The sequence below is a fragment of the Lodderomyces elongisporus genome, chromosome 5 (assembly GCF_030384665.1).
Source record: "Lodderomyces elongisporus chromosome 5, complete sequence".
Classification (NCBI taxonomy): Eukaryota; Fungi; Ascomycota; class Pichiomycetes; order Serinales; family Debaryomycetaceae; genus Lodderomyces; species Lodderomyces elongisporus.
Window position 1 is genome coordinate 341,616 of NC_083677.1, and position 13,850 is coordinate 355,465.

The window sequence follows — 13,850 nt, forward strand, 5'->3', positions numbered from 1 at the left end:
CGAAATAAAGATAATTCCGCGTATCAATTAATTATTTACATATACAATCACTATTTCTAATTTGCTCCCTTTTTTTGGGTTGTGTCAAATTCGTACCCACGAGCAATACCTCGTCTACCTTCCTCAAGTACCGATCCCTCATCTGACTTATCATTGTTACTTGCCAAGTCGCTACCTAAACCGGTCCATTGTCTTTGCTGCAAAAACATAGCAGATGTGCTTACTGTATTTCGAATGGCAATGGCATTGGCCGACCTCTTTACAAGCTCGTTAGAATCGTCATTCTGTATAGTTAAGTGATTAAGTTGTCGTAATGGTCTTGATGTACTAACAAAAGTACCCGTGACCGGATCAAATTCTGGTTCTTCGTCGGAGCTAGCATCACCATCATTATCTTCTTCATCGTCATTACTTGCACCTCTTGTAATTTCTTCTTGATAGTTTTCAATCACACTTTGGTAGTCAGTCACCCATTTGCCAGTCCACGAAAGCTCATCACTGAGTCCAAGGAGTAATTCATAAGGCGTGATAATTGGTTTGTAAAATTCGTTGTTTTGATCAATCACAATTCCCAGATGATCACATCCCAAGATGCACCATACGTCAATGCTCTCAAAGTTTGCAAGCTTGGCCACATTGGGTTTTCCAACAACGAATATGTAATGTTTTTTACCTGCAGCCTTGATTCTATCCTTTATGGTATTGATAAGTAACTTGGTATTGGTCAAAGATAAAGTGTTTACCAAAATACCAATTGTCCCCGACGATCGCGCCACATGGACTAATTTGTAGCGCCTCATCAAATTGGGGAACGGACCCTGTGACATTTGATTGTTCCCTGGGTCGTATGTAGTAACAGAAGCAAAATTTGTAGTGAGCTGTAGCAATCTGGGCGCCTCGGGAACGGTAATGTGAAATAAATGGTAATCTGAAACTTCTTGCACGGACAATGTTCGATTAAAGTTCATATGCTCTGCAGATGATGGCTGGTAATCTACAATATTGGCATTTTTCAAATCAGCAATTTCGATTTGCTCATACTCATTAGATAGTTTTTGTTTTAAATTTGAAAGAATATAGGTATGTGGAGCATCCGCCATCAAAATAACTCTATCCTCTTTGGAGTACCGGCTTCTAAATTGCAGCAACACCTGTTCCTCATCGATCAGTGGTTTTCCCAATACATATATAGCCAGCAACTTGGCAACATCGTTCAAACATGCGTCTCCAAAATGGACAACAAGATCACTGCCAACATGCTCTGCAGCTACCTCATCAACACAACATGCAGAGTATGAAGTATCTGCGAGAACCCAGATTTTTTGCTGATCAGAATCAGAGTTGTTCAAGTTCAATTTCTTTTGAAGGTAATAGACTATGGAAGCGGAATCTGCAATTAGGTCATCGGGGAATTGTAATGTGATGTGCCTAAACTTTGGTTTTCCTTTGCTTGTGCTTGTGTCTTTGTCTGTTTCAGTGTCCGTTTCTGTTTCTGCAAGTTTCTCAGCTAATTTATCCAACGCATAGTATTGCACAACATCTTCTCGTCGCAGCTTGGTTGATGATTGTACTTTGGCATATGAATAGTCGGAATTGGTTGATAATACTGGCGCTTGCATTGTTTCTTGGTTCTTAACTAAAGAAGACGATCGATGAGTGAAAAGTGAAAGTGAGTTTTCTAGAGATGCGCTAAGTATAAGTAAAACAAAAATAAAAAAATAAAAAAATAAAAATAAATAAAAGAATAAAAATAATAGAAAAATAAAAATAAATAAAAGAATAAAAATAATAGAAAAATAAAAATAAATAAAAAAACAGATTACAATCAAAGAAATAGTGCTGCAAAATGATGGAGCAAATTATCGAGAAAATAAAAATAATGATAAGAGTGAATATACAAATGCAATAAGCAAATTGAAAAGCTAGTCGATGAAATCTATATCAGAGCTGGTAACAATTTCATAACCAGTTCACTAAAATACATAGAAATTAAGATAAATGATTTCAAAAAAAAAAAAAAAGAAAGGGAAAATAAGAAGTTTAAAAAACTCTGCTTACCCATCAATCAATATATATACATACATATATATATGTATCACAATCTTAGTGGACTGTCTTTTCAGTAGTGGTTCGCCCATAATTTGTATCAGGATCTTTTCCTCAATAGTTTCTTCTCTTAATTGGTGGAGGTGTATCTGCGGTAGGTTTCGACAACGCAGCAGGCTTCGCAGGCTTTTGTGGTTTAAGTGAAGCAGGCTTTAAAGGCTTGGATGGTGGAGGCGGTTTCTTCTTGTTTATAGACAAGTTTTCAATTTCTTGTGCAATCAGACTTATCTTGCGCTGCGGCATCGGAGGCGGTGAGGATGCATCTTCCACCTTCTCTTGGTATGTACTGGCAGTTGTTGTAGGTGTTAACGACAAAGACTTTCTGGTTGGTAATGGAGGAGGTGCCAACTCATTTGATTGAGTCGTTTGTGAGGAAGACACCGTCAGGTTCGTTCTAACTTGTTGCAAAGGCGCTGGATTGCGCGCGGGAGGAGGAGCGAACGAGTTGGGACTTGGTAAAGGTCTGCGTGCAGGAGTTGGTGGTGGTGGCGGCGAGGCTTCTGCTTCCTCTGGTTTTGATTGTGTAGGAGGGTAATTGGGCGGAGCTGCATATGAGTTTGAGCTAGAAACAGTATGATTGGTGGATACTCTTGATAAATCCAAAGACGATGTGGGTTGGAATGTATTAATTTGTTGTGCAGCAGAATAATTTACCGACTGGGCCTGTGGAGGGACTGATGACGGAGCTTGTGTTTGTATATGTGCTGGTTGTTGATTGTTATAATTATAGTTTTGCTGATGATAACTTGGGGGTGGTAGTGGTTGTTGTTGTTGTTGGGATGCTAATCCTTGTTGTCCCAATTGAGAAGTTGGGACTGCATATTGCACTTGCTGCTGAGATTGAGGTCTGCTTGGTAATTGCGGATGTGGTTGAGGTGGTTGTTGTGGTTGAGTTAGTTGCAGTGGTTGTGGTTGTGGTTGTTCGTATTGCGATTGATGTGGTTGACTTTGATACAGTGACTGTTCGCTGGCAGAGTACGAAGGTTGTGTTTCATATCTAGGAGGCTGTTGTTCATACACTAGTTGTGGCTGTTGTTGTTGTTGGTGTTGATGTACTTGCTGAGGAGACTGAAACTGCTGATGCTGCTGCTGCTGAGAGGTGGTTGAATATACTTGTTGCACTCCTACATCACCACTCTGTTGGACCTGAGTAGTATTGGTAGTTGTTGCTGTAACTGCTGTTGCGTATTTTGACTGACCTCCACGCTCTGGAATGCTATAAGCTCCGACATTTCTTTTCGGTGGTGGTTGATACGATTGTAGAGTCTCTTTACTAGGTAAAGGTCTAAACCTATATGGTTGCTCCGGTTCAGGTTCTAAGCTGGCTGGTCTATGCGACAGGGACAGTTGTTTGTCATCCTTTTGAGGCGGCACGTATGTTGTTCCATTCCTCTCTGCCTTGTTCTTCTTGTAAGTTTCATGGCCAGCTTGGCCAAGCTTCTTGGCCCCCTTTCCAATTCCCTTGAAAGTTGCTATACCAACTGCTTTAAATTGATCCGACGACATTGGTATATATATATATAATGATATATATATATGTGTGTGTGTATGTATATGATATATGTTATATATAGGTAGATAAATGGAGGGATAGGTAATTCGATAAATGTATGGTCAGGGAAGAGTTGTCGTCACTGAAATGAAACATTCTAGTTTTTCTAACAATTTAGCTTGTTGATTGTGTCACTGCGCCAACCGATTGAAGTGCGGAAATATCTCACTATTGAAAACCAAAGATAAAAAATATATTGAATGCTTTGGAGCACAAAACATTATTATTAATCTTGATTTCAATATCGATTTTTAAGTTTTATTTGCATCTTCAATTCTAAGGTGAAAAGAATAATATTACATCACAATTTTAATAGCTTGTAAAAAGCAGAGTCAATTAGTATCTGGCTGCTACAACAAGCTTGTAAATAGTCGTCACATCTTTCACAAAGTTTAATCAGATATATAAATACGTTTATACATATATATATATATATATATGTATGTATATAAATATATACATCTTTCCATAATTACTTTTTCTTCACCTTCATTCATGGTATTATAACTAGTACTTTTATTTTGCATCTCTATCCTCCATTTTTTTTCTTCATCTTCTTTAAATCAGTTAATCGCTAATACTAATAAATAACTGAGAACACTCCCAACTGCCAACCCACTACTCAAGAATACTGTTGTAAAGCCGCCGGCGGCTTCTTTTTCATCATCAGTATCGCAATGCTTACCAACAACCATGAACGATGATGTGCATAATTGCCCATTTGAAAATCCAAATAGTAATTGCAATAAGATATACCAAGCATCCGAATTTATCATAGGAGACGCCTTCCCTGGATGAATATTGCAAGTCATAAATAAAGGAATAAAAACTACTCGTGCAATCGAATACGTAATTAATGTCCTAGGTTCCGAAACCACCATGCGCAATTTGGGATATCCACATGCAATTCTACCCAATAAATCACCCAAGTTCCATACTAAAAATATAAATGGAACATATATTTGTTTCTTAAACAAAATCACACTCAGTGTTGTGTTTGTTGATTCAACTGCTGACGCAAATATCGGAAACAGCAATGTTATGGCAAACGTAAGAAAGATTGTCATGACAATCAATTTAAGTTTTGACCAAAGTTGACCAAATGGCACAAACACTTTTTGAACAGATACTAGCTCATCGACTTCCAAGTCAAACCCATGCCCGTTTTCGTTTCCAGCTGTATTAGTTACACTCAAATGTTCACCGGCACTTTGGCGTAATTCTTTATACAAAGTCTTTTCCTCATAACGTCCAATCAAAAATAACAAACCAAGCGATGCACCACTAATTAAACTAGCCGTGATGTAATACAAAAATACACCATAATCCTTTTCCAACTGTGCATCTTTTGTCTTTTCGCCTGCAATGAGCACCGAAATGATCAAGGCACACGAAGGTAACACCCCAGCGATGGCTTGGCCCACCATAACTGCATTTGCATATATATCACCCATAACATTGACAATTGCCATGGTACCATTTTGGGCCAAGCATGTAGCGGTTGCGGAGAGAAATACCATTAGCATAAGGATCGTGAAAAACCAAACATCATTCATGTCTATAAAGACACGGGTAATGCAGGTTATTGCCATGAAAATCGATACTCCAATAGTCAAATTTAGTCCGGTCATAACTCTCTGTTTATAGTTGACCCCGGTCTGTTTTTGACTCAAGTAGAAATTGTAAGCCATCGATGTTATCGTAGAAACTGACATCATTGTGGATGAATAAATACTGACAAGTGATGGAGATTTATTGAATCTGAGCGCGTAAAATGCAGACGCCGAAAGGAAGCTGTTCCATGGCCATAGAAGAGCTACCCCAATGATTGTATATGTAAAATAACGAAGCTGTGAGGAATGTACTTTATAAAACCCTTTAACTTGGAAAAGAACAGGATCATCGTGTTCGTGCTCGTGCAGCGGCAACGGCAGCGGCAGCTGTAGTTGTAGCTGTAGAGGTGGTTCTTCCTGTGTATTTCCTGCACGATCGGTGGTGTAGTCTTCAGAGTTCATTGATGAAGAAGAGACAAAAGGAGTGTGAAGAAAGAAAGCAACGCTCTTGATGTAAGAATAATAATGTGGTTGATTCCAAATATGTTAAAGTTGTTGTTGTTTTGAAGTTGGTGTTGTTATTCATTGTGTGTACGTGTATGTGCGAGAGATAAGGCACACACTTTACGACAAGGCTTGATTTTTTGTTGCGTTTGTCTCACAAAACTGGAAATTTTATGCGCAGATCTCTTTTCGTCATCGATATTTGGTATATATATATATATATTTTTTAATTACTCTATAATTATTTGTCACACACCCTATTTTCTACATCTTCTCCTCGAGTACTGAACTTGACTCGTCGTTTAAGTGAATTGGCAAGCAGTGCATTTCCCTTCAGCTCCAACATTTCTAAATCGTTCTTTTCTTCATTCACAATCATTTGCAATGTTTCCTCAATCTTATAATATACTCTTAATATAAGATAGTTTGGTTCCTTTAGTGGTAAGCGCAACGGACTATAATTGCCCAACCAAAACCCCGTGTATGGATCAGCATCAACTCCATCGGGTAACTTTTGCAATTCCAAAGCCTTATAAGCTCTCTGCCATTGGCTCAAAGTGTACTTTTTATTCGGGTTGGTGATTCCATCTGAGATTAATGGTTTCAAACGTTCCAAGTAGTGCAATAATCTTTCGTGAGCATCTTTCCGTTTAAAAAGTTTATCTCGTATTACATTCATACGTGTTGAAGCACTTGAAGAATTATCCAAAATTTCAGAGCTCAGCTCTTCGAGATCGCTATCAATTTGCCGTAAATCGTCATCCTCTTGTTCGTCCTCTTCCTTTTCAGCCTCCTCAACCCCATCCTCTTCTTCTTCTTCTTCTTCTTCTTCTTCTTCTTCTTCTTCTTCTTCATCATCATCTTCATCTTCATCTTCCTCGTCGTCATCATCATCATCAAATTCTTCTTCGTTATCTGTATCTTCGTCAAATGCTGAAGAATCAAAGTCCTCCTTAATCTGCTCCAGAAGAAAACTCGAAGTTGTACTTGTTTCGTCTTCTTGGTATTCTTTCATTTGCTGCTTTATTTTCTTTTTGGCAAGGTATTCACGGTCCGGTTGGAAAATCCATTTGCTAAACCAGGCACTCGTATTGTTGAACACTTCATACAACTTATCACCAACATTTGAAACTAGAATGGTCATCAATGGAACGGCCCCGGTAGCCCATGAAACAAAAAAGACTCTACCAAGACTTTGCTTTGGTGCAAAATCTCCATATCCAATGGTTAATAAGCAAAGAAAGCAAAAGTACACACCGTTGAAATATGTCCATTCTTCAATAAAATGAAAAATCATTGCTCCTATGAGCCAGAATGCAAGAAAAATAATTACAGTTAAAGCTAGTGAGAAATTCATGTGCTTTACTTTAATTTTGTGCCTAATGCGTCTCATTTTGCGGTAGGCATTTTCTGGTGATATTGGTCGATCCTGAATCTTGAGCTTCTTGATATAATTTAGCCTAGCAATTTCGATATCATTCCAGAAAATCGCTGGTGCTGCCGAGGATAAGATAACCGATCTAAGGGTAGCAACAATCAAACCCATGATTAAAACACCGCCCAACAGGAACACTAATACAACTATCTTGGCCGCGGCGGTTTTTGGTGTTATATCACCCAACCCAATTGTTAAGAATGAAACAATGCAGTAGTACAATGACAGACCGTAACCGAGGCCCAGTATCAAATGATGCATCGTAACAGCACCGACAACCGACCATATGGCAAACAAGATGGTATAAACCATTAATGTTCTTTGCTTTTGGTCCAAATTGAACGTTGCAGGGTACTTATCCAACCGATACCCCAAAAAGTTAATCAAAAGAATTAGCATGCAAGCAAAATAATACCCTGCAGTAAAACATGCAAAGAAGAACCCTTCTGAGTGTTTGTAGTCACCCATATATTTATAGTGGGTAACAAGGACGCCGGCAACTAGCAAAGCAGAAGCACAAAACCATGCGCAAATGGAAACGCACTGAGTAATCAAGTATTTCACTGATCTTGAGAAATTCATCAACAACGAAATGTTCCCAATAATCCCCAAAGCCAACGATAATGCATTCATAACCAACACGGAATGCGGATCGGGTATCAATACTTCAGTTGTAGGGTCTTGTCGCCAGTGTTGAATCAAAGCAATTATACTAATCATATTGGCCAAGGGTCCTAAACAAGCAGCAATCAAAGGAAAATAAGACGAGATTAAAAACCACATGACAAAATAGGGCTCACCAGGCATGACATTAAGGTTCAATATTGCACCAATGGGAACATTCAAAGCACTTTTGATTGCGATTGGAGCAGATCGTTTCCGTTTTTGATCAATTGGTTTATCTAGCAATAGTGGACCTAGAATGTCTTCATAACTCTTTTCGTTATTGATTAACAATTCATTAGTGAAGTCTGGTTGTAGGACAGTACGTGCTTGTCGCAAGGCTCTTTTGACATTTCGATGCAAAGAGATTGTTGATTGGCCATCATTTGCACTCTCATTAGCCATCGCAAGAAAGAATAAAGGAATTTATGAGCTCAATATAAGACTCGGGAACTCTGTTTCTATCTCTGTTTCTTATTCTAACTTTTTTAATAGCGAGAAAAATAAAAAAATTGAAATAGATTATTTATATTCAAGTTTGCTTTAGTTCTATCTTAATTTGTTTTGTTGCGTTGCGTTGTGTTGCGTTGTGTTTTATTCTATTTTATTTTATTGTTTTTGTTGCTTTACTGAATACTATGTCAGTAACATCCTTGTGAGTTGTCAATCTGCCACAGCAGCATAAGCAAACTGAGATTGTAAAAGAGGAGATGAAACTGGTGCTTTATAATTAAATGATTGTTTATAATAAAGCTTTTTCTCTTTGAATGTGATGTAGGTTTTTTGGGGTGGTCTTCGTTGCATCACTAAAATGATCAAGATGAAGAGAACGAGGAGGGAAAAACAAGATTTGTATCTGCAAGTACAAATTGTATTTTATATTATGAATGAAAGGCGCCGCATCTAAGATTCCAGTTGTATCGAAAGAAAAAAAGAAGAAAAAAAGAAAAAAGAGGAAGGAAAGGAAAATGCTGTGCTTAGAAAAAGACACTGTCAGCACTGTAAAGTTTCGAGAATAAAGCCACGACCGAAACTGTTTCACTTAGATCTACAATAACGAAAACTTTGCTGCTTCAATAATTGAATTAAAAGACTTTCATAGTTCATTTTAGTTAGCGCAGAGTATAATATATTAGAACATGGGTTAAAATTGCATTGAAATACGATCTTTACTCAGATTTTATACTAGTCTTTTCTTTTCCTCATTTTTTTGGGGACTAAAAATACTCGGATTTAGGAATTTTTCTGCGTTTTGCTTATTCTCTCTATTCCTGTTTTTTTTTTGATCTTTTTAACAATTTGGTTTTGTTTTGAATTAAAGTAATTATGTTGTTCAAATGGGCAGAGAAATTATAAAAAGCAAATTCCTTTTTTCTAAAGTGAATGGATAGCACTAGCATAGTCAAAGTCAAACTTTCCAAATTCAGTAATGATTTGAAATGTGTTTCTTAAAAGTTTTGCAGATTTAAAAACAACCTGATATATCCGAGTTCTTAAAACGATTGCGGATAAAAAAATTTCCTTGCTATCTTACGCCATAACCGAAAACCCCCTAAAAACTATGGAATTTGAGGGGTTACAACTGGAAATGCACGGACAAAAAAAAAAAGAAGGAAAAAAAAAGACTTAGAAGAAGCTAACAAAACACTATGAGACTTCTACGCATTATCCGCAAACGCGGGGTCCACTTCTAATGTTGTCCAGAATCTGTCAAATTCAATTTTAAAAATCAGAAGCAAAAAGCAAAAAGCAAAATACAAAATACATAAAGCCAGAAAAATTGAAAAATACAAAAGTTAATCATACCTCCCCTTCTTTCTTTACATTATTATTTAACAATTTTCTTTTTAAATCAAAACTTTTGCCTTTTTTTTAATTCTCCCTATTTATTCAACACATCTATCCAACAATACTCCTTACGACGACAAACACCACATTTCAAAATGAAGTTTACTGAAACACTGGTAAAGAAGTTGAGTACAACTCTCAACAACTTACTTGATGAGATCACCACCACGAATACAGAAAAAGAACCTCCAATTGTAGCACCTGCTTGCACAATGGGAGTCACTGATGCTAAAGGTACCGTTTATATTAATACCAAAGGAGTGACCAACCTAAAAGATCCGAGTCCAGCAACCAATGACCACTTATATGCTTTCTATTCTTGTACAAAATCCCTTACAGTTGCGGGTGCATTAATCTTGTATGAAAGGGGCCAGTTAGATCTTGATGCTCCAGTGACTAATTATTTTCCAGAAATTGCCAAAATTGGAGTGTTGGAGCCTGGAATTGTGGATAAAAAAAGAGGTGTTTATCTCAGGGATTTAAAGAAACCCAAGACTGCTATAACAGCAAAACACTTGATGACACATACTGCTGGGTTCTCGTACGGGTTTATTCACCCTGACTACTTCACACTTATTACAAAAGGTGAAAAGCTAGATGCAATAGACCCAATTATGGATTTTTTTTTCAAAAAAACCCCCTTGGTTCATGAACCAGGAACTGCATGGATGTATGGTCACAGTATTGATTGGCTTGGATTTATTATTGAGAAAATCAGTGGCATGAAATTGAGTGCTTTTTTACAAAAAGAGGTCTTTGATCCAATTGGCATGACCTCATGTACTTTCCACAAGAAGAATTTCGACAATTTAGTTAGAGTGCACTATAGGCTCCAAGACGAGTCTTTGAAATTGCAGGAAAAATTCTCTTTAAGCTTGGACCCACACTTGGATCTTGGTGGACAAGGTTGTTTTGGAACAGTTGGAGACTATTTGAAGTTCCTTAGAGTGTGGTTAAACTATGGTCAAAGTCCAGACACAGGCAAGCGTATATTGAAAGAGTCCACTGTCAAATTTGCAATCAAGAACCATTTACCAGAACACATCAACTTGGAGTTTATTGGCCTTTCTCACAATTTTGTTGACGATGACGAGCCAAGTAAAAAAATGGATGGCTGGACATTGACAGGCAATGCATATGGAAGTAACGACTTGCCATCTGGAAGACCCAAGGGTTCAATATACTGGGGTGGATTGGCTAATTTGAGCTATTGGATTGACTTTGAGAACCAGGTTGGTGGCTTTTACGCTGTACAGGTAATGCCATACATGGACGAGTACAATGTTGCATACATTGAGCAGTTTGAGACTGAGGTTTACAAAGCAGTTAAAGAGTCAAAGACAACAACTGCAAAGTTTTAAGAGCATTTCTTTTATGGAGTGTGTTTTGTTAATGGTTGAGAGTAATATTTAGAAAAGGTAGAAATTTTATTAAAGATAAATATAGCCAATACGCTTTTCATTTAGGTAGCTTGACTACATAAATAATAAAAATTCGACTCTTTAACGAAAACATCTGCTAGATATCTAACTATAACATTGTTTTAGCATCATCTTTTTATGAATAAAAAGACGAGAGGTCGAGTTTAGAAAGAAAAGGGGAAATGGAAAAGAAGCAGAAAAGAGAAAGAGATAGAAAATGAAAAAAAGAAATAAAGGGTACAAAGTATGAGTGATGGAAAACGACACCAAAGTCAAATAATGAGCCCTTATTTGGTTCACTTCAAAATAGATAGAAAATGGCGCGTAAGGAAATTATTCTTGGACTTTCTTACTCACGCTACACAAAAAAAAACCCCAAATGGGTCACAAAACAAAACTATTTTTATATTAAAAAAAAAACAATAGACACAAGAGATATTTCTCTCTTTACTTCGCCTCTGTAACAACTAATTTGTATACTCAGGACAAAACGAAAAGGTGGAACTATTACGTATACAAAATTACATTTTTACATTTTTACATTTTTGTTTTTCTTCTTTTCTTTTATTTTCCTTTCTTTTCATCTTTTGATTCTTTATAAACTGCTAGCATTTCAAAAATACTATGCTGAACCATCATCATTATGAGCGGCTAGACTCTGGGTCACGGTCAGGATCACAATCAGGATCGGGGTCTAGTACTTTGCGAACTACTACAAATTTAGACTTGCCAGCACATCCGCCACAGTACAAGGACATCGGCAACGGCAACGGCTTTGATAACGATAACAACATTGATTCAGCTTTATACCATGCATCGGCATCTTTAGATTCTGATCCCACAGGCTTACCAGGCTCCTCTCCTTCTTCTTCTTCTTCTTCGCGCATGCTACAGTTTGAGATAGACGAACCGCAACCTGAACAAACATTCATTAATCGAGCACAATCATTTTCAAAAAAGTTTGCCAATAATTTCCAAACACGAATACTACATCCCGTGAGCAAAATGATCGACCCCATATACGAAGGATACAAGTTTTTGCAACTACATTATGAAAAGCTGATTCTCAAGTTGGGTAACCCTTTGGTTGTGAAACGTTTATTGTACGTTTTGATAATGATGTTGGTTATCTTTGGAATATCAAGATATACCGCTAATGAGTACTTTAGTGGACCTGCAAGTAGTGGTGGAGCATTTTCAAGTGGACAGTATGATCTCACAGAGAAAATAATGGCCGAAGTTGCCGAGATGATTGACGCAAAATCGATGAAAGAACATCTCGAGTATTTCTCATCTGTCCCCCACATCAGTGGCTCAAAGGGCGATCTACTATTGGCAAAATATACAGAATTGTTTATGAAAACAAATGGTCTCCAAAACGTGGGACTAAATGAGTTTAGTACATTTCTCAATTATCCCAGTTCCGAAAACACCTATATAAGACTGTTGGATGGCTCTTTTACAGCTAAATTGTACGAAAAAGATAATCAAGGCATGGAGTCCTTAGCCTACAACCAAAACGTTTTGAACAATGTCGAAGTAATCAAGACTCAATATGTCTATGCTAATTACGGTTCTCATCAGGACTTTGAAAATTTGCAAAAACATGGTGTTGATATCAATGGGAAAATCGTGTTGGTAAAATATGGCGGATCCACACCAGAGCCAAAAAAGATATTCTTTGCCCAACAGCACTCAGCAAAAGCTGTTATTTTTATAACACCGCAAGTGGAACCTACTGGTGATGCGATACAGAAGGAAAGCATTGCTTTTACTCGATTGGTCACGGGCGACTCACAAGGCTTTGGGTGGCCAACAAATGAAGATGGGTATGTGACCAAGTTATCATGGGAGATGTCGGAAATTGTGCCAAAAATAGTCTCAATTCCAATATCTTGGAGAGATGGAGAGAAATTGATAAAGAAGCTAGCAGATGGCTATAAATTCGATGATGGATTTAGCGGTACTGGAAAGAACGGCGAGGATTCATTTACACTTGAGATGAAAGTGGACAACATCGATAGACCACACCATCCGATATGGAATGTAATGGGCTCGATAAATGGAAGAGGAATAGGCGAGCAAGGTGTTATTATCGGGGCACAACGAGATGCAGCTTGCTATGGAACAATTGGAAGCAGCACCGGGATGGCTGCTTTCCTTGAGCTTATTAAAATCTTGACTACATTGCAGCGGAAATACCAATGGGCACCATCAAGACCAATTTATTTCATTTCCTTTGACGCAACAGACTATAATCTTGCCGGTTCCACAAAATGGATTGAGAGTCGGAAAGATGCATTGAGGCAAGATGGATTCTTATATATCGACATGAGTGATTTGGTCTCCGGAGATGAACTACAGGTCAATATGCATTCATCTATGAAGAAAATAGTACACGATGCCTTGAAAAAAGTCAGCACAGGAGGCGAATCGCTTTTAAAGGTTATTGAGAATCAGAAGAAGCCAAATCTTGAAAATAATTTTCTGGAGACGAAAAATTATATGCCATTTATTAATCTTGTCAAAATACCTGCTTTGGAAGTCAAATATAAAGGCAAAACGTACCCAAAGAACTCGTGTTACGACGATTTTGAGAACTTTGAAAAGTCAAACATCGACAAGCTGATGCTGAAGCATTCTCAATTGGTTGAATTGTTATCCTACATCATTCTAGATTTTGTCGAAACACCTATAGCGCCATATGATTACGTCCCACTGTAATAAGCTAAGAGCAATTGAATTACATGGATGTCGGCGCTTCGGAC

The 13,850-nt window shown here is 37.6% G+C and overlaps 6 protein-coding genes across 6 annotated transcripts; 2 read left to right on the top strand and 4 right to left on the bottom strand. All coding sequences in view use genetic code 12, as the record gives it.

Annotated features, from left to right (window-relative positions):
- Positions 1–56: 56 nt before the first annotated feature.
- DPH2 (Diphthamide biosynthesis protein 2) lies at positions 57–1,619 on the bottom strand (the record flags this gene model as incomplete). Its single annotated transcript, XM_001524258.1, has 1 exon — positions 57–1,619. One exon carries the CDS (start codon positions 1,617–1,619, stop codon positions 57–59), a length of 1,563 nt encoding a protein of 520 aa, XP_001524308.2.
- A 541-nt stretch (positions 1,620–2,160) lies between these two features.
- PVL30_004004 (uncharacterized protein) lies at positions 2,161–3,612 on the bottom strand (the record flags this gene model as incomplete). Its single annotated transcript, XM_001524259.2, has 1 exon — positions 2,161–3,612. One exon carries the CDS (start codon positions 3,610–3,612, stop codon positions 2,161–2,163), a length of 1,452 nt encoding a protein of 483 aa, XP_001524309.2.
- A 609-nt stretch (positions 3,613–4,221) lies between these two features.
- Positions 4,222–5,376, bottom strand: PVL30_004005 (uncharacterized protein; the record flags this gene model as incomplete). The annotated part of the gene is made up of 1 exon (XM_001524260.2): positions 4,222–5,376. One exon carries the CDS (start codon positions 5,374–5,376, stop codon positions 4,222–4,224), a length of 1,155 nt encoding a protein of 384 aa, XP_001524310.2.
- Positions 5,377–5,956: 580 nt separating this feature from the next.
- Positions 5,957–8,218, bottom strand: TOK1 (Potassium channel; the record flags this gene model as incomplete). Its single annotated transcript, XM_001524261.2, has 1 exon — positions 5,957–8,218. One exon carries the CDS (start codon positions 8,216–8,218, stop codon positions 5,957–5,959), a length of 2,262 nt encoding a protein of 753 aa, XP_001524311.2.
- A 1,538-nt stretch (positions 8,219–9,756) lies between these two features.
- Positions 9,757–11,022, top strand: PVL30_004007 (uncharacterized protein; the record flags this gene model as incomplete). The annotated part of the gene is made up of 1 exon (XM_001524262.2): positions 9,757–11,022. The coding sequence occupies one exon, from the start codon at positions 9,757–9,759 to the stop codon at positions 11,020–11,022; it is 1,266 nt and encodes a 421-aa protein (XP_001524312.2).
- Positions 11,023–11,706: 684 nt separating this feature from the next.
- On the top strand, positions 11,707–13,806 carry PVL30_004008 (uncharacterized protein; the record flags this gene model as incomplete). Its single annotated transcript, XM_001524263.2, has 1 exon — positions 11,707–13,806. One exon carries the CDS (start codon positions 11,707–11,709, stop codon positions 13,804–13,806), a length of 2,100 nt encoding a protein of 699 aa, XP_001524313.2.
- Positions 13,807–13,850: the final 44 nt, after the last annotated feature.